The sequence below is a fragment of the Xylaria bambusicola genome (genome assembly GCF_022495145.1).
Source record: "Xylaria bambusicola strain CBS 139988 unplaced genomic scaffold F5B22scaffold_3, whole genome shotgun sequence".
Taxonomy (NCBI): domain Eukaryota; kingdom Fungi; phylum Ascomycota; class Sordariomycetes; order Xylariales; family Xylariaceae; genus Xylaria; species Xylaria bambusicola.
In genome coordinates, this window is record NW_025953556.1 from 1,185,608 (window position 1) to 1,204,950 (window position 19,343).

At 48.8% G+C, this 19,343-nt stretch overlaps 5 protein-coding genes across 5 annotated transcripts; 1 reads left to right on the forward strand and 4 right to left on the reverse strand.

Annotated features, from left to right (window-relative positions):
- Positions 1-66: 66 nt before the first annotated feature.
- Positions 67-1,356, forward strand: F5B22DRAFT_588848 (ATP synthase complex subunit H-domain-containing protein). Its single transcript, XM_047973698.1, has 3 exons — positions 67-274; positions 384-471; positions 709-1,356. The coding sequence occupies exons 1-3, from the start codon at positions 251-253 to the stop codon at positions 987-989; spliced, it is 393 nt and encodes a 130-aa protein (XP_047835399.1). The 5' UTR covers positions 67-250; the 3' UTR covers positions 990-1,356.
- A 1,737-nt stretch (positions 1,357-3,093) lies between these two features.
- Positions 3,094-3,665, reverse strand: F5B22DRAFT_265535 (uncharacterized protein). The gene has a single exon (XM_047970141.1). The coding sequence runs from the start codon at positions 3,561-3,563 to the stop codon at positions 3,225-3,227; it is 339 nt and encodes a 112-aa protein (XP_047835400.1). The 5' UTR covers positions 3,564-3,665; the 3' UTR covers positions 3,094-3,224.
- Positions 3,666-5,292: 1,627 nt separating this feature from the next.
- F5B22DRAFT_657214 (kinase-like domain-containing protein) lies at positions 5,293-8,225 on the reverse strand (the record flags this gene model as incomplete). Its single annotated transcript, XM_047980026.1, has 2 exons — positions 5,293-6,906; positions 6,964-8,225. The coding sequence occupies 2 exons, from the start codon at positions 8,223-8,225 to the stop codon at positions 5,451-5,453; spliced, it is 2,718 nt and encodes a 905-aa protein (XP_047835401.1). The 3' UTR covers positions 5,293-5,450.
- Positions 8,226-15,373: 7,148 nt separating this feature from the next.
- F5B22DRAFT_265684 (glutathione-dependent formaldehyde-activating, GFA) lies at positions 15,374-16,480 on the reverse strand. The gene is made up of 2 exons (XM_047970142.1): positions 16,193-16,480; positions 15,374-16,011 (listed from the first exon to the last, which is right to left on the reverse strand). Exons 1-2 carry the CDS (start codon positions 16,337-16,339, stop codon positions 15,718-15,720), a joined length of 441 nt encoding a protein of 146 aa, XP_047835402.1. The 5' UTR covers positions 16,340-16,480; the 3' UTR covers positions 15,374-15,717.
- A 1,350-nt stretch (positions 16,481-17,830) lies between these two features.
- On the reverse strand, positions 17,831-18,948 carry F5B22DRAFT_642197 (uncharacterized protein; the record flags this gene model as incomplete). The annotated part of the gene is made up of 2 exons (XM_047978089.1): positions 17,831-18,519; positions 18,582-18,948. The coding sequence occupies 2 exons, from the start codon at positions 18,946-18,948 to the stop codon at positions 17,831-17,833; spliced, it is 1,056 nt and encodes a 351-aa protein (XP_047835403.1).
- Between the last annotated feature and the right edge of the window lie 395 nt (positions 18,949-19,343).

Below are 19,343 nucleotides of genomic sequence, written 5' to 3' on the forward strand. Positions count from 1 at the left end.
TACAATATTCATCTAACATGGCTTAATGAATATTCGGGGACCAGCGGGCCCTGAGCGGGCAAGAGGGTCGGCTGTGGTGTGGTCCAAGCTCCGTCTCATTGAATGGATCTGATTGGACTTAGCTAAACGCCGCGATTCGATCCGACCGGGACGAAAAATCAACGCAATCCTTCAACCACTTATCATCGACATCCCACGATTCCCCCAACCATCTCCCAATTGGGCCATTTCCATCCAGCCGACAGACAATATGCTCGCACCATTGAGAGTCTCGGTAAGTTTTCTCAAGGAAGAGGAGGACGAGTCTTCGAAGTAGATGACCATACTTGGCGTCAAATTGGAGTGGTGGTTGGTGTGTTTGCTGACTTACTTGGCTGCTGCAGACTGCTCGATCGGCCATCTCGGCTGTCACCCGTGTCGCGAGGGTTAACGCTACCCGAGGATTCATTGCCCCGACCGTTTCTCGACGAGGTGAGCTTCGACATATTCCCTCCCGCCTGGCCTTTCGCTTTTCCCAGTGTCTCCCCTCCCGATGGTTCACGGCGCGGACAACGAGATGTGGCGAGTGTTGGCGGAGTAGAGTTTGAAGCATATACAGTTATAATCTGTGCCCGTCGCCTACCATACGCTCTTCGCCCGCGCCCGACGCCCTTCTAATTAGTTGCAGATTTGAGTGATATAAATCAGACCTGCTAACATCTCAATCAGCCGACTTCGTCCAGGAACTCTACCTCAAGGAACTCAAGGCCTACAAGCCTTCCCCCATCAAGGAGAATGACAGCGTCGGCCAGGTCCAAGAGTTCAAGGCCCCCAAGGCCCCTAAGTCCCCCGAGGAGGCCGACCTTGCCACCAGCCTGAAGGAGTATGAGAACATGGCCGTCGAGGTCGAGGGTAACGAGGGTGCCACCACTGCTACGTCAACGCCCGCCGTCGTTGAGGACTGGCTAGTCGAGGAGGAAGAGGAGGAGGGTGCTGCTGCTCACCACTAAACTAAAGAGTTTGACGGCGATGAGTGTGGAAGGATAACGACAACAGAGTTCACAAAGAACACGATAGTAGTCCACATACGTGTGTGAGTGAGGGGGAGGGGTTAGTCAGGGTATTCGATATACTGCTTGGGCGACAGTAACTATCGATTCTACGAGATGCCCGAGAGAATTAGCTGCGTGCGAGTGGAGTAATATCCGTGTATATTTACGCCTATGAGTCTGCTAACAGACTATCGAGACGAAACAAAAAGAACGCTTCATCTTTCAAGAGCCTTGTATTTTCAGTAATGAGCAAAATCAAACCTTGAGCGACTTTTGGTGATCAAGTCGGCACCTCTTCTATTACAGCTGGGACAATACTGCTAGATCGACTCTTCGCCTATGAGGTCTCTACGTGAATAACTAGGCTATGGTAGGTGATATTAATGCCTGAGTACTCCGTACACTTAATGCCAGCTTGGAATTTACGTATAATGCTCTCAGGACTAGACTTTTCCGAATTGCCACTCCCAATCCTGTTAATCCCCAACTTCACCTCATATTGAATGTGACAAATGCACTCAGGAGTATGAGAAACGGAACCCGGTGGGCATAAACTCACAGCTTTCCCACTGAGTGCGCTTTAGCTATGTTCGTCCTTTCTCTCTTACTTTCTGCTGATGCCACTCTTGAGGTTTTCTCAGGAGTTGCCACGCAATAGACACTGCACCGGCGAGAGATTCGTACACTAATGGTATCAATTTTTGGATTCGATATTGCTCATAGTAGGTGACTCTGTCTTGCAATACAGATTGTCACTTGTGACTTCTCCTTGTGGCTCTGGTACATAACCCCAGAAGGTGACTATGTCGTTATATCATTGCCCCCATAGCTACTGTCCGTCTGTACATATATCCCTGTAATTTTCCTCGAGCACGCCGTTCAGCATCTTCGCGAATTCACCCAGTACTCATCGGCTCAGTGCAATGTCTGGGTTCTACTTGAGTTGGAAATTACAGGCTGAATCTTTGGGTATATGTGCATCGGAGGGGTGGTGGCTTGCTGTACCCTGGCCGGCGAACTGAGAGTCAGTATTGTGTATGGTACGATTGTTTCAATAAGGTCATGTCACTCAGACGGAATCCCTTCCTACTGTCCCAAGATTCTTGATGCAATAACATCAGATCATGATTGACAAATATACGCAACGTAAAAAAGAAAAAGAAAAAGATCCGTAGGCATCAATCCCCCATTCACAAGCATAGAGCATATTAGGCGTGCTAACTCCATTCTCACTATCGAAGCCGCCTCAAGACCATTAAACCAGATATATACATTGTTATCTGAAATGCCTCGTAGATCACGTCACTTTCAATACCATATTTACGTCTACCGAGCATGCTTCATTAATAAACAGTCTCATAATCCAACAGTGCTACCTGTCGAGTTGGCCATCTCGTGGTTTGGTAAGAGGTAGTGAGATTGTTGTAGGGGTACATGCTCCCTCATCTGAGGGCGATTCGTCCAAATCTACCTCTCATGAGATACCACCGATTCTATTGACTTGAATTATATTCTCCTATAAACTATTCTCTTAGTATCCTCATATTAATGTATGGCAAGGAGCTATATCTCGACTTATTCTAGTCATCACAGGCCAGTTCATATGGATACTACGAGGACTTCAATTGCGAGCTCCTGGCCGGGACACCTTCAGCTTTATACAGTTAGATGAGGTCTTTCTTTTTTGTCCATGTGTTATGCATGATAGCCACAAAGTTGTCAACTGGGTATGAATGATCTACACATTAAAGCTAAGCACATGAATGATCTACACATTAAAGCTAAGCACATGATCGAAGACTACTTCTTAAGATGAGAGTGTGTGTTACTACCAAGACTCTTCGACTTCTCCAACGCTCACTTTCTCTCGATACTACGATCATACTACGAGAATCAGACCTTGACGATACGTGCAGATGAGCAGCTCCCTCGCTTTCGAAGTAACAAATACCTACCTTACATGTTACTATATTGTGGTCCAACCCAATTATTCCATGATACTCAGAAAATGACCACATATGAGAGAAATTAAGGAAGGCAAAGATCTAATTATTATTTCTTTCTCCCCTAGCGGACTATACACATACAGCATCCCGCAATCTATAACCAGAGGTAATAGAGACCTATGAAACTAAATAAGCCATAGGCAGCTTGAAATAGTACAATGTTCCCGCTTCCAGCGTCCACCACGTATTACTTATGGCGACAAGAATCAATGCGAGGCAGATTCTGTGCAGATGAATTATATCTTTGAACAGTATACATGTATGGGAAACAGATGCGCTTTAGCATAGTTCTATTTTGATTTCCACTAGTCAACAGGTTAGGAAACAAATTATGACAGCAAGTAACGTCATGGCAGATACATACAAGTATACACCAAGGGGTGTGTGTTGCTAGCCATCGCGCTTGTTGAACCCACGATGCTAAGGCCGTTAGCACGTAAGCTAGATCTAACATAACGGAGAATGTGATATAACTGGTATTTAGGCCAGGCTTCGAACACGTGGCAAGTAGTGCACTTCGCTGCATTTCATCCTGGCATCACGATATTGACAAGGCAAGCAAAATATACAAGTCCGACTAGGTAAAGATACCGTAGTTGGCTTGTAGGTAAATGGGGGTTGACCGGCGGTGTAATTGATGTCAACTCCCCAGTCTTCCTTCCCCCTGGTATTCTCTTGCGCCTCTTGATATATACTTCGGGTCTTCTTCCGTCATTGGAAAAAGACGTTCATGTTGACAAGCAAAAGTAGGTATGTACACGAACGCACGAAATACATATCCAAAGCAAGCAAACCCACATGTAGTGTATCTCATATTAGCTCATCCAGCACTACAGTCAGAGAAAATAAGAGTATCAAAAAGCGGGATCTGTGCCAATCTTCACATATCCTACTAATGTAAAGTAGGTAGTAATACTAACATTTGAGGTTTCATAGAAGCGGTGACTTGATCCAAGTATGTACTTACATATATTTTCAACACATACATACATGAGCAAGTATATGATACGTCCTGAAACAGTCCAAACCCACACCGGTTCTTCCTTCTTTCCGCCTCCATGACTAATAGTCTACCAAACACGACATATGTATAACTCATCACTTACTTACATCCTACCCCTCCCTCCCTCCCTCCCTTGAAAATCAAGCCCCCTCACTTCACAGGTTTATCCCATCCCTGCCCCCGCCACCATACAAAACGGTGGAAAAAAAAAAGGACACCGATGACAGAGAACTTTTAATCTGGAATCGGTTCTCCGATCCTCTTTTCTGATATCCCCTGCGGACAGTTAACTACAGCACGAAAACAACCGATAGCTCTAGCTCGATATAGTAGGTGCCGGGACAAATTGCCGGACATGGACCGAGGAGACGGAGACGGAGAGAGAGAGAGAGAGAGACAAAGAAACTAACCTAGCAAGCTGAGAACCATAATCGCTAGGTGCACACACTAGGTGAAAGCTAGTATGCTCATTACTTATCACCACGCATGTATATACAAGTGGTGCATGTCATGACACCCGTACTTACCGCTCAATTAATCGATGGTATGATCCACATGGGTAGTGTACAACCGGTGAGCCACCGCCTCGGACGCTACTGTCCGGAATCAGTCAAGTCAACAGACATCCACTCACGGGATGAGGTAGGTGACCGCTATGGGACAGATTCGCTGGATTTATTGGTACTCAGCTAAGTCATCTCATTGTTTTGTTCACTCTCATTATTCACTTTCATTATTCACTCTCATTAGATATTTAACTCTACCTAGCTATAGTAGATTGTAATACTAGACTATAGCCCGAACCGTATAGACAATGCTAAAGGAATATTGTGTACTTGGGACCGGATTCGTGTGTTCCCCGGGTTTCCCACTAAATGAGTCCTACTGTAGGACCCTGGATTAGGCGTAGCACCAGGCTACATGTACATAAAAATGAAGAGATCAGGATAGCACAGCTTTACGAGGTCGAAAAGGCCCACCCAGGGCAACATTGAAGCAAATTGACCATGTCATATATGGCACTCCAGAAAAAAAGCTTCCAAGACTATGTCGAAGGAAGAAACAGATAAAACAGGTAAACAGGTGGCGAGATTCCATAGCCATTTTGGTATGATCATGCAGTACTGAGCCTTTACGGCCTTGTAAATATGTGCTAGAATCCCTCGTAATTGCAGCAGCCAAACGCCTCCTCTACCGACCGCCGAGCTGGTACGAGCCAGCTGTGTCCGCATGCAATAAAACTGCCGCCCTATGCAATGATGCCGGTTTGAATACAATTTCCTTACGCGTGCAAGATGAAAATAGAAGTGAAAAGGAAGGAAAAAGAAAGAAGAACACCACCAGTATGCTAGTGGGGAGTTGCATGTCTAGGTAAGTTATCAACCTGACAATTGCGGACAGATGGCTCGACTACAGATCGAACTGCTGGAAAGGCTCGTCCGTCTGATGGCCGTTCTTGACAATACCACTCATCCGGTTCCCCTTACTAAGCCCAAGGTCTTCCAAATCATCCCAGTCGTTATCTCGATGATCCGTGTCACTCGGAGCATCATTGTCACTCATCTCCGCATCCTCAAACCGGTCCTTCATATTATCTTCAAGGGCGCTCTCATCAACGAATGTGAAGCCCTTGAAGTTAGCTTGAGTGGTCGGAGACAAGGGTGTTGACGCCGCATACCCAGCAGCTAGCTGCAGTGCACGCTCGTTCAACGAACCATTAGTGGCGAGAGCGTTGGTAAACTCAGGGTCAAAATATGACACATCTGTCTCCGACTTCAACTTGGGTTTGAATGGAGGAGTGATGAGTTTCTTCGAGAGAGATTCCCAATCAACATTAGCAAAGAAGGGGTGGCGCTTTAATTCCTCTGCATCATCGATTGCGCCCAGTCGGTGCTTGGGGTTTCGATTGAGCAGTCCTTTCACGAAATTCCTTCCTTCTTGGGACAAGGTATCACGCGGGAAGCGAACCTTGCCAAATGCGATGTTCTTGTACATTTGCTGAGTGTCTTCAGCATAAAAGGGACTCCACCCACAGCACATTTCGAAAACTAGGACACCGAGAGACCAGAAGTCCACCATTTTAGTATACCCCGACTCGTCTAGAAGCACCTCAGGGGCCAGGTATTCTGTTGTTCCGCAGAATGTGTTTGTCGTATCGTTCTTGGTCAAGTTAGCCTTGGACAGGCCAAAGTCACATAAGGCTATGTGACCATTGGCGTCGAGAAGAATGTTCTCGGGTTTCAAATCCCGATAAACAATGTCGTTGTGATGTAGGTGCTGGATAGCGAGAATAAGTTCAGCAATGTAGAACTTGGCACGTTTTTCATCAAATCGACCTTCTTTCTGCAGATGCCAGAAGAGCTCGCCTCCTGACATGTAATCCGTCACCAAGAAAAGGTCATTTTGTGTTTGAAAAGAAAACTTGAGCCCGACAATGAACGGAGATTCTGATGTGGCTGTCCGAACCAAAATGTTCCGTTCTCCGACGGTATGTGCTACTTCCTTCTTCTGTACAATGACCTTTTTCGATAGCACTTTCATAGCGTAAATGCGATTGGAATCCTTCTTTCGCACTTGATAGACCTGGCCAAAGGTGCCCTTGCCAATAAGGCGTAGAATCTGGAAATCATCTGGTCCATAATGTTTCTTTTCGGTTCTCTGGTAGAGTGCTTCAACGTATATTTCGCCTGTAGGTTCTTTGTCTATAGTTGTATCGGCGTTACCCGTCAAGGAGAACCAACCCCGCACGGGCTCATCGGTCCCAGGCGCGATAGCTTGGAAATCTACATGGCCAAGGAATTCTTCGCCAGTAGCGCCGTGATCGTAGACTGATATATCGACAAGCATATCCGAATCGACAACATCACTACACAAGGTCAGCTGATGGCGTCACAATATGCATGATACACGATACACTACTTACAAAACAGCCTCAGCATCCCACTTAGGACTCGTGAAGGATTTTCGGGTCCGATTGCGGAAGGCAGTGTAGTCCGAAATGCTAGTATTGCTACTCTGTCGGCTCCTCATTGGGATGGCCATTGGCCGACCAGAGTCGCTTCCCTGTCGGGAAATCGGTATACCGCCCATTTGAATACTCGAGGTCGGGGCTGCTGGTTCATCCTCGTCTTCAAATGTTCTCGGCCCCGGTGAAATGAGCTCACTTCGTTGGAAAACTGCCACGACATATGGGTCCCTGCTCTTCCGTAGGCCACGCCCTTCCCGGATTTTAATCGTCAGCTTGCCCCTCTGTATTGGCGCTTGCACGCCACCGCTGCGGGACGTAGAGTTGCTCTGTCGACCGTTTGAATCCGTGCCGCTTCGGCTTGCCTGTGATAACGATCGATCCTCGACAGCAGACGGGTGAGTCGTGGATAGCGCTCTCGTAGGAGTAGGCGGGCCGCTCTTTGTCGAAGCAGTAAGTGTTAGCTTTCTTAATGTGTCTACCATGTCGCGTTGATCAGAAAGAGATGTGACGCGGTCGCCACTAGGGGGTTCAGGCTCGGAAGGGGAACAGAGTGTAGTTGGTGCAACATCACAACCGCTGGGGTTGAGGGCGGAGCTCTTAGGGACGCTGTGAGTGGTAACGATGCTTGTAACGGGTGATGCTAGAGTTGCTCTCCGAATTTTTTGAGCTAAACGGCCTGAAGAACTCGTCATAGTCAAACTCGGAGAAGGCCGCTTCGGCAGAGACATTGAACATTCACGACCCGAATCGGCACTCGCATCGCTCAACTTTTGTCCTCTCTCGGAGGGCGTTTTCGAGCATGGGGGAGTAGGATAGGAGTGGAAGAAAGGAGTATCTGGCTGCAAATGTTGTTCTGATACCAAAGACTCTGTTCTCTGATGTGGTGGGGGAGTCGAAATCACGAGCTCTCTATCTTTACTTGCGCCCCCGCCCAAAGTAGGTGTCTGCTCCATCTTTCTTTCTGATTCTTTCTCTTCCTGAGGCGAGGTAGGACACGGTATCTCAGTGGCTCCTGCTTGGGAGAAGGGGCGGAAGGAAAAAAACGAAGCTGAAGGGGTGGAACCAACCTGGCCGAAGTAGCTCATAATACCAGGCAGTCGTTTGTCTTTCAGATCAGGCTGCGGTGTAGCGATCCCGGACCGTGGGGTATCGAAACCTATTTGATCCGCATCATCGTCTGTCGGCGAGGCCCTGCGTAGACTGTTAATATTGGCCATACTGCAACTAAAACAACGGCCGTCGCAAAGTATTCAGGGCTTATATAGTGAAATAAATGGATAGAAAAAGCCAATGAAGAAAAAGGCAGCATAGAGGAACAAGATCGTTAGAAAGATAAGTACAATGGCAAAGTCATTATTTTGGACATTAAGCACTCGAGGGTAAGCAAGCTGACCGTCGCCAAGCAAGTAGTATCTAACTGCGTTGCATGGAAGCAAAATGAATATGTGCGATGAGGCAAACACTCGATGACAAAACAGTGAGTAGCTTTGAAAGCTGTAGGATTTTGAAGAGCCAGAATTTTCACGACCGAGCGATTATTAGTTCCACGGGCCCCCATGCTCCTTCATCAAGAAGGGACCTGGTGGCCACCCATGGCACAACCACGCCGCCATGTGGTCGGAGGGAATGTAGGTGGGGCGCAGGGGTACTTTTGGAGCCGTTTTGGGAGCTGCTATCGATCAACCCGAGGGTGGGGATGTGGTGAAATCAACCCAGCCCATTGGGCTGCTTTTCGGTCCGGGTTCTAGCGAGTCAGGCCGCGACATTGATAGCTGCCGAATAGCATTGCCCTACGGCAAGTAGGAGCTAGGTCGCCGAGCCCACGCCTGGCTAGGACACGCATTGCACAGTTCCGTCCAGCTTTCGTATGGCAATGCTGGCTTTTGCGGTCAAGCGGACCAGGTTTATCCCATGTAGTGAAGACATCGCCATGACCTGAGGTTGTCGCAGCAAGGCCAAGCGTAGGCTAAGCAAGGAAGTTGTCATTGTTGGACGCTGGCGAAGTCAGACTAGGCAAAAAAAGGGTGCAAGACTGAGTCTCTTTCACCAGGACCCAAGGTGGTATGGGCGAGTGTCGTGGCGAGTCGTTACCCGCCGCCTCAATCTTGTCTGTCCCGCGACAACGTCTTGACTCAGAACAGCCAGCCCCAAAACGGTGCGAAAACGTGGTGCATCCGCATTGAGTGCAATACGACGGCTTGCTCTTCTCGGTAATTAGGTCTCAATGGGCAACAAGACCGTTTGCCCTCGCCCCGGCGGCCCAAACCCTGAATAAGCCAGAAGGGAAAGTCTCAAAATTACAGACCAGGGCTACCGGGGTCACCGATGACCGAGGCGGTGGAGTGCAATGGCTAAACGGAAGAGAGGCGCAGAGTTCCCTACGCTTGGGTTTGTGCAAGCAACGCGAGTGCAACACTCTGTGGCTTACAATGACGGGTGACCGATGTACAGCAAGGCAAAATAGAAAAGGTGTGTAACAAACAGGCCACGGCGGAACGCAGGCAAGGCAGAGCGAGCGCAAGGCGAGATTAGATGCAACTGTAGCAAGGCAAGGCACAAGGACACCTCGGACATCGGTATAAAAAAAAAAAAAAAAAAAGAGGGATGGAGGGGTAATGAGAAGTATGAGATATGAACCGGTTACGACTTACTTCGACATAACGCGCTGCGTTGCCCGCCTCAGCATGTCAAAACCACCGTCAGAAGCTGCCATGGTCAATAGTGAACTTCAAGATGTTCACCCACGCCGGTGCGTGCGGTGAGCTGGACGTGGAGAGACACGGTTCGTGTTTGATGGTGGTGACTGTCGATGTTGGTCCAGTTGCAAAGAAGATAGGTATGCAAGTCAAGTGAAGGGGGTTGGAGTTTTGTTTGGCGGAGAAGATCGGATGGGTAGTGGGGGGTCGAGAGGGGACTGGAGCTGGTACAGCCGTAGGGGCAATGGGCAGCGGGCTGTAGGGGGTAGGTAGGGGGTAGGTGTAGCAATGATAGGCCTGCGCCGGTTGAGCTACAGGGAGCGTGTCGGGATGCCGGGAAGGGTAGGAGGGGTAATCAGTTAGGTGGTGACAGAGGTGGTGACAGTGGTGGGCGGCTACCGTGGGACAACCGTACAAGTAAGTACCTAGGTAGGTAGGTAGGTAGGTAGGTACCTAAGCAGGTGGTGCGGCGTGGTGCGGTGTTAGTAGGTACAGGTAGCAGGCAGGACCAGTCGGTTGGCTACACTGCAGTTATCATAGACGAAGTCAAGTGCCCAGAGGAGTGGGTATACGGTAGGTACCTCGCAGGCAGCGGCTGAAGTGCGTTTATATATGTTGACCAGAGAGGTGGTTGGTACAGTAGGTAGGTTCAGCGTTGGGAGGCAAAGTACCTGCAGTGGTGAAGTGTATTGGAGGAGGAAGAAGGATGACGGGCGGAAGAGGAAGATGAACTCGGATCTGAGCTGAAATACATATGATGGATGTCGAGTTTGTAAGCTCCCGCCAATTAGGTCGATGGTGACAATAGCTTGATGTAGCTACTGTGAGTTACAGGACCGAGATCCAGATCGATTACCAGAACCTAGAAATATACCTAGGTAGGTAGGTATGTAGTAGGGAGGTAGACTGGTAGACAGAGACAAGTAGAGAAGTAGAGAGAGGTAAGGGCCTAGTTAAGTAGCAGTGGTAGTAGTAGTAAGAGAATACATATAGTAGGTATGTAGGTAGGCTAGACCATGCAGTAGGTAGGTAGGTAGAGGTAGGTAAGTGTACCTAAAGTGCGGTCGGTAGGTAGGCAGGATGGAAATAGCGAGGCAAATACGACTGGATGTTTTTATCTGTCCATTAGCCAATTGGTCGTTGTGGAGGAGCAGATGTAGTCAGGAGGTGAGTAAATGGTTGTTTGTCTACAAATGCAGCGTAGCGATAGCCCATTACACCATGATCCATCCCTAGATCAAGTCGAGAGGAAAAGCAAAGGAGGGAAAAAATCAAGAAAAAAAGAAAAAAACCGATTGCTTCAATGTCGCAATGGTAGGAAAGGGCCCATTGACGATCGGTGTGGCCTCGAACAAGCTTCACCTCTCTCCAATGGCAGCAAACAGTCTTCACCAAGCCGCTGCTACCTCCCTCCTGCCAGGAATTTGGACTGGGCTGTTGAAGATACCGCTTGCTCGTGTCCAAGTACCTGGGAGGCTAGGTGGGCGTCTCCCTCTATACATCATGGACGTAATTAGAACTTAACACCTGGTACTTGGTTCGTGTATGGTGAGGTCAGGCAGGTTATTCTCAAGGTTACATGTACCTATCCAGAGCTAGAGCACACAATATTTGCCACCACAAATGCAGGCTTGATCTCCTCTGATGTACAGATAGAGATCTGTTAGGTACCTATATGCCTACCTACTATGCATCTGGCGTTAGATATCACAACCCACCGCCTGGCAGCGTGTCCCCTTGCTGTATAACCTACCAGCATCCCTAAGTACTTACGCGCGCGCCCACCACTTACCACTGGTTACCAGTAGCAGCGTACGACACGCTCGTTGCTAACAGAATACTGAAGGTAGGGGAATAGGCGAATAGGCGGGCCAAGGGGGTTCATCGCCAGGTCAGGGTGCAGCTAGCGGCCCCTGGCGGTCTTCTCTGATGGATGATGGTGCGTGGAACCAATCCAGCGTCCAGCCGCTCTCTGGTGCAGAGCTGGTGCACATTAGCTGTGAGTCCGTGGCACCGTTGCTGGCCAGCAATCAATGAGAGAGGCACGACCCCTACTGTGTAGAGAGGTCGGACATCGTACTATATCTCGTCATACCTGAGCTAGACGTTCCCAAGTAGTTAGGTAAGACGGTTCTAGTTTTCTCATACCCAATTACCTGCAGTGCGCCCGCCAGCAGGAGGAGTAGGGATTCCTTCCCGGTTGCGGATAGCTATTGGCGTATCTGTGGGTGTCTAGATAGTGTCTGCCAGGGCCTGGGACTGTGTCACAGGCTCATTGGTCTACGCAGTAGGTACTTGGCTAAACTTGGTCTTCCTTCACCAGTCTTTTCGAGACCGAACCTCTCTACTACATATGTATGTAGATAACGTAAGTCATCATCTCTACTGCTCTTTAGCTGTCCGCGAAGTTCCATGCGGGGGAAAGCGAGAGATAGTGAAGATGGAGAACACCCTTGATGGGGAAAGAGGGCGAGGCACCGGAGCTCTTGGAACCGGAGGCAAGACACAGTCAGCTCTAGACCGACAGTTCCTTTACCAAGCTTGGAACATAGTCTTGGAGGATCCGACGCAGACGATATCATTGCGCATATGCTACGGGAGAAGACCACAGGGGGTGAGATAGCCGGCGGGTGCTGGTGAAGCTCAAAACAGGGTCAGTACATTGAGGTTTGATTTCTGATGTGGGCATTTTGTTGGAGTTTTCGAAGACCTTGATATTACGGGAAGGGGTTCAGATACCCCCAGTTCTGCCCCAGCCTGAAAGGGAGGCTGACCGCAAGATTCTACCTTTTTCATCGTGGGTTGACGAGTGGGTTGACGAATGGTGATCGGTTGTAAGAAAGCAACCGGGGTTACGATGAGTATTAGAACATGCACTGATGATGTGATATTCTGCAGACCTACCCTACGTACAGCTCGTCTCCATCAGACTGTCTTCATAATGCAGTTGTCATCTACGTCTTCCTGGGAAAGGAGAAGGCATGACTAAATATTACGAGCTCCGGCGAGTGTTACCTACTTCGTGCAGGTAGGCAGTCGTCATTAAAACTACCTAGGTATGCAGATATGGTGCCGGCGATTACGCAGTCCTCGTTGACCACGCACACACTGTGATGAATAAGGCACATACATACACTCCACTTCCGGAGATGTATTCGGACGGGCTGTACGCGTTGGAAAGGGGCTTCCTTCGCAATAAACAACACCCAAGTACTTAAGTCGTGGTCATTTCCATATCACCCATTCCTAACAACTGTGTTTCCTCTCTTGATCCTTGTGGAGCCTACCTACACGACGCGGCGACCATTTCGGACTTCAGCTCGCACAAGACTCCCAGCAGGGGTTACAAAACCAATTTAAGACCCCTCACTGGCACCTATTACTACTATATGAATATTGCAGCGACGCCTGGAACGACGCGAGACGTAACGGTAGCCAGCATATGGTTTTTGAAAAGACAGGCTTCCAAAGAGATGACTAAGAATATCGATACAGTTGACTGTCTCTACAGACGACCACGCAGTCCCGATTCTAATCTTAATCTAGGTTAAAGAGGTCAGCGTCTACTAAAAGTAAGTACATGTAAGCACCGCTGCTAGCAAAACAGTTGCCGCTTCATCCAGCAAGTCCCGAGGGAGCATACTACTGAGTACCTACCATGCGTAGGCTCTCAAAAAGAGACAAAATGAGTAACCCAGTGAGTGCCGCACCAAGGCGATCGCCGAACTGCATCACCTGTTGTCTGACGATAGATTTGTAAAGGTGTGAGTGAACTCACGTTGGACAAGGTACGGGAGCGGGATCGTATCTGCAAGGTTAATAGGCTGGCTTGCTCGCAGGGTGCCAAAAGCAGTATAACTGGAAAGTTCCTGCTATTTTAATTAGACATGGCTACCTGGGGTGTTGAAAGCCGATATCTCTGGCATCATGTATACCTGCGTCGCCATTCTCACCAACATCGTACCATGAAGGAATGTCGACGAGCGGCGCAAAGAGAACAACACTGAGTACGTCCAGCAGAAGGGGAATCAGCTAGGATTGATTAAATCAAGCTGAGAAGGACTATCCATTAGATAGCTATTGTAACTCGGATGCAATCTCACAAACAAAAGAGACAACCTAGGTAGCCTATACAGTAGCTAGCCCATCGCATTCTCGTGTTACCCCAGTTCTGCGATTCCCATCTTACTTCGTACCTCCTACCACAGATACAGTACCTGGGTACGAGATCCATTTCAGCACGGCTGTACTATATTTGATAAATACAGTTGGCTCTTGGTTTCGCTCCCCGCATCCAGCCCTCCAGAATGTGCAAAACCCCAGTTCTATGGGCTGGCAGGCCGCCAAGAAACGGTATACCTACATGCCGTGAGTACGTACATATGCAAACCTCGGATCTGGCATTGCATAGGTGCCTCGGAATCAGAGGCCTGGCTTTCGTCAAAGCTGAAGCAGCGAGCGGGCAGCGCAGTCGAGCACTGCTGGGGGAGCACGACATATCTCGGTAGTCGTGCCTCACGAGAGGCAGATGGCCAGTTTTGGACAGCTCTTTTCCCCGAATAGACGAGACAGAGGTTTGCAGGTGCTGCTGTATGTATGTAACCAAACCAATCTCGAAGGCTGGGGGGACGGTGCCAGAGATAGCGTCATAACATGCCACTCGGTCTTACGGCAATCGGGCTTCCCTGTCTGGAGGAGAGGAGCGGGGGGTTGGTGGACTACTGTGTCCATATCCGGGATGCCCATATCGAGGACGGTATCTCAGCCCAGCGGCTAGGCAGGTAGGTATTTGATATCATTGCGACGTGCAGTAGTGTTGGGACTGGTGGTTCAGCCTCTTCGGGGCCACCTGGCCGACGGGAATATATAGAATGCAACAGGTAGAATGAAGCAAAACGTAACTATGTAAGAGGCATAGTAATGACAGTGCATACTGCTAAGGCGCAGTCCGAGTTCCATATAGATGTGCATTTTATTACCGGAGCACCCTTGTTGCCATGTGGCATTGACAACACCCGGATGGACAATGCTCTTATCTCTGCCGTGGCGCTTCACGCGCCGACACAGGTCGACCTACCTAACACGAAGTACGGAGTATATATGCACACTACCTCCGTTTCATATAGGAAAGATATAAAACAGCAAGAGCTAGAGCTCTCGACCGCGAGATTAGGTATGAAGACAATCAGCCCTCAGCATAGTCGAAAAGGACCGCACCTCAAGCCTAATCCTACCTCAGAGCCACCTCCTCTGGGTTTGTTTACCCATCTATCCTTGTGCTACGCAGTGAACCAACGGCTTATGCTTCCAATATCGGCCCTATAAGAGGCTTACTACGTCTATGCCGCCGCACATCTAGGAGCGCGCAGGTCTAAAATCCTCCCCCAAGAATACATATTTACTTCGTATCTACCCCAAGCTTCCCTACTGTACCTCTGGGATTTGGTGAAATAAGATTACGTACACTATGCTAAGTACCTAGAGACTAGAGTCGTAGTCCGTAGGTTGTGTCCGAGTTGGCTTGCTTACCTCAAGATACCTAGGTACTCTAGCTAAGTAGGTAGGTTACAGATTCACACGAGAGCAACGCCGCGCGGTCTTAACCCTGCATTAATTTTCGTCTCCCGTCTCTAAATAATTTTAGTCATCTTCTCATCTTTATTTTTATCTCTTACTCTGACTTCTGCCCTTAGGATCTGCCCATGCCACTGTAATTTGGTAGCTGAGCTGCTGAGTGGGTTCTGTGTAACATGCCAAACATGGCCGTGATGCACGTTTTGTATTGTATCTAGGCGCACTGGAAGCCAGCACCCTCGCCGCAGCGGGGGCGGGAGACGGGAGGAACCAAGCGATGTTCTACAAACGCTTACTTACATCAGGTAACCTGTACACAATGTCCTACACTAAGCTTTGTACGCAGTATACAAGACCATCCCAAAGTTGAGAATTCGCGCGATCCCAGCCCCAGCGGCGACGCTTTTGCGAGACTCAATTGTCCCAATCCTTCACCCGTTCAATCAGACGACGTGGCAGGCGGCATGGCATCAAACGTCTTGGAATCCTCGATGGCGCCAACCCAGCCGGCCTTGCGCTTACAGAAGAATTCCAACTGGGGCTTAAAGCCGTCCTTGTCCCCGTCGATAATGCCCACAGGAATGACCGTTCTTTCCGGGTCACTTCCCCTCTGGACCTTCACCGGACTGCCACATTTACCGCAGAACGACCGCTTGAGAGTGTCACCTGATTCCGGGGTCGCATCGATGTACGTTTTCAGCACATCGGCTTCGGTCTCTGTCACTGTGACTTGCTGTTTGGGTAGCGTATATTAGCATCGCGACGGAATGACTAGCATAGACTATGGCGTTGTCGCCGGAGAGACAAGGGGAGCGGCAGGAGAGATAGTGGACATCCGGTCCGGAGAACGGGGTGCTATCATTCCATCGCCACGAGCAATTGACTCGCTCAGATACAGGTGAGCCAGGACGTACCTCAGTCTTATAAGCAGCCATGGTGCCAAAGGCTGCCCCTGTGAACTTCTGGCACGACGAGCAGTGACATAGATTCTGCATGAACGGGGAGCCCCGTAATTCAAGCTTGACGCTGCCACAGAGGCAAGAGGCGTTTCTGACGGACATGATGATGGCGAAATGTGAAGGTGGCGATGGTAATACTCAGCGAGACACGCTAACTAGCCCGGGATAGGAGGGGCGGTCTTCAGGCAGTGAGGTAGGTAGCTATTGGATTGGAGAAGATAGTTTCACATCGAAGCCATGACTACAGTTTAATACTGAACACTTCCGCGACTTATATATACCGCCAACCACTGGCAACAGGCAATATGACAACAGTGGGCGCGTTGGGTTTAACTAATTAGTGACTAAACGACGGCCGTATATTCACCCGTAGATCCAGATAGCAATGCAAAGACAGCACTCGAACTTGCGAGAAGCGACAAGAAAATGTAGGTCGATCAGTCGAAGAAGACCAGTACTCAGTCATACCGGCAGTGATGTACCATCTCCACACATTCATTTGCAGCAATCTACACCACATCACACCCTACCTACCGGTACAATACTTGCCTACTTTCATTTGCTTGTATACTTGGTGAGTCAGATTATGAAAGAAATTAGTACGGTAGTACCGCCGGGAGCTGTCAACAACCTCCTGCCATACTTTTCTCTTTTCTTCAGTGACTCGGTCCCGGATGCGATGCCATCATAAATAACTATGAGTTAATCAAGTAACCCGAGGATTCATCCTTGGTCCCACGGGCATTGTTAGTGTAGTACACTTACTTACTGATCGGTGATTAGCAAAGGGGATTAATTATCAACTTATCAAGCGGTTTACCCCAATTCTATTTGTTTGATGTCCGCAAGCCAATGGCATAGTGACTTGCTATCTACTATGTAAAACCCACATGAGCCTTGTTTCAAAGTCATCACTGTGCACCATATGCTATCTATTTGGAAAAAGGCCATTGTGATGGACGCCATGTGACGGCCTACTGCATCACTATGAAAAGCACCGTCACATACATTTGGCCAGAGGGCCGATATTGGGATCTTGTGTGACGGAGAATTAGTGTCACTATAAATGTACATAGAGGAAGTTATCAAAGCCATGTAAAAAAAAAATCATTGTTGTGAATTCATCGCGACATGTGCCTGTCCACTAGCCTGAGTCTGACCATCGTGCCAACCAACCTCTTCCAACTGCCCTTAACAAGAATACCCACCCGAAGACCTCCTTATCAAAGGCACGGTCCAACTGATTAACTAATCGCAGTCCAAGACAAAAATGGAACGCAAATGTGCATCAGACGAAGTATATCAAGCACCACCGCCAACAACTACAAGAAACAAATTGTGAAGAATCGAATTCGAGCTCGAGCCCAGCAATTCCTGTGAGTAAAGATGAGAAGCGAATTTAGATCGAAGTGGAAATAGCGTTTCAAGTCTCTCGGGAATCCTGAACAGTCGTAATCTAGATGTGTGCGGAAGGCGGCTGAATCACGACTTGAGTGTCTTCACCTCAATCAGTGATGAAGAAAATAGGATGAGATAATATTGCTTTCTTTTGCTCACCCTCGGCACTCTCTTGTAGACTTTGTCGTTTCAGAATTAGCACGAGTAGAACTCGTCGTTGTCGGTGTCGTAATTACCATCCAGACCCATACAAGACTGGCACCTAGCCGCGGCACGTGTCTGTGCTTTCCAGTTGTCGTTGCTTGCATCGGTCTGATTCTTCTTGCCTCTCTTGCGGATTGGTAGCTCATATTCGGACCCACTGCTGTACTTGTAGGTCCGGTCGGGGTTTTCATTGGCATCTCGCTTTCTCTTTTTGGATTTAGTTGTCTTTCTAGACCGACGACGACGGTGCTTTTTTGATTCTGGGGTACCGGAGACTGCAGTGGGCTGAATCATAGAAACGTTCTTGACAGCAGAAAGTGTCTCCATACCAACTTTGGAATCCAGATCTTTCTTGCCGGCTTTATCGTCATGGTTGGTCCCAGAAGTAGATTCATTTGAGATGAGCATCGCATATCCACCCTGAGCTCTGAATTGTCTATGGGCCTTGGAGAGTGCCCTGTGATTCTGCCGGGCTTTCAGCACCATGTAAAGATCGTACTGGTTTTCAATACCCTCCTCGCCAATCTGAGGCTCCCAGACCTCAGTGCTCTTTGACGGGTCTTTAAGTGGGTTGTAATTGTCGTCGTCGAACGGGTACTTCCCGTCCTCCCATTGATCTCTGATGAAATCATCATACCAGCCATGCTCTTCATGATCATAATCCTGGTGACGAGCCGCATCTAATGCAATTCGATTAATCATCTACGACCGGTAAATAAGCAAAAGGCAGCATAATACTTACTAAACTGATCATTCGATGGCCAAAAGCTATGCAGAAGGCTGTCGAATCGTCGTTTACGTTGCTGTTGATTCTCAGAGCTCTTCATCCACTCTCTGATGTCATTTTCTGTAGGTTCCTGCACTTGTTCTGCATGATCGTGTTCAGACTGGCTTGAGACGGGCGAAGTTGGTTGATCATCTTCGTCCTCGAACTCCTCTGTATTTCCACTAGTGATAGGCTTGTCGTAGCTTAGACGAGGTATGGAAGTCTCTGATTTCGAGACATGGAAAATCACTTTCACTACTCCCCTTTGAGTAGCCGGTGGTGTTGGCTGTTGGGCCAGTGTGGCAGGTGACACCTGCTTCTTGGGTGTGGCAGGATCAGCCATTATACAACAACAAGAAGAAGAGGAGGACAGTGCGGTGGTATATGCGGTTGCTGAGCAACGACGCGGCTGTTCTTGTTTTGGATATTATTAAGCTTTGATGCTACAGTTAGCAGCTGAGTTAGTTTGGTGGTGGTGTTGAGCAGGTTGAGGTTGGCATGGGCAGCTCACCAAAACTTTCCACGCACTAGAAGAGTTAAAAGAGTAGCGCAGATCTACCTGCTTGTATCGGGTTAAACGATGTTGACGAAACCTGAAGAAGGTAGTCGCGGGAAAGAGGGGGGGGGGGGGGGGGGGGGGGGGGGGGGAGCGGGGGGGGGGGGGGGCCGGAACACGGCCGGGGGGAAGGGTTGTGGATGGAATATGCGGGGTGCCTACACACATGAGAGTCAAAACCA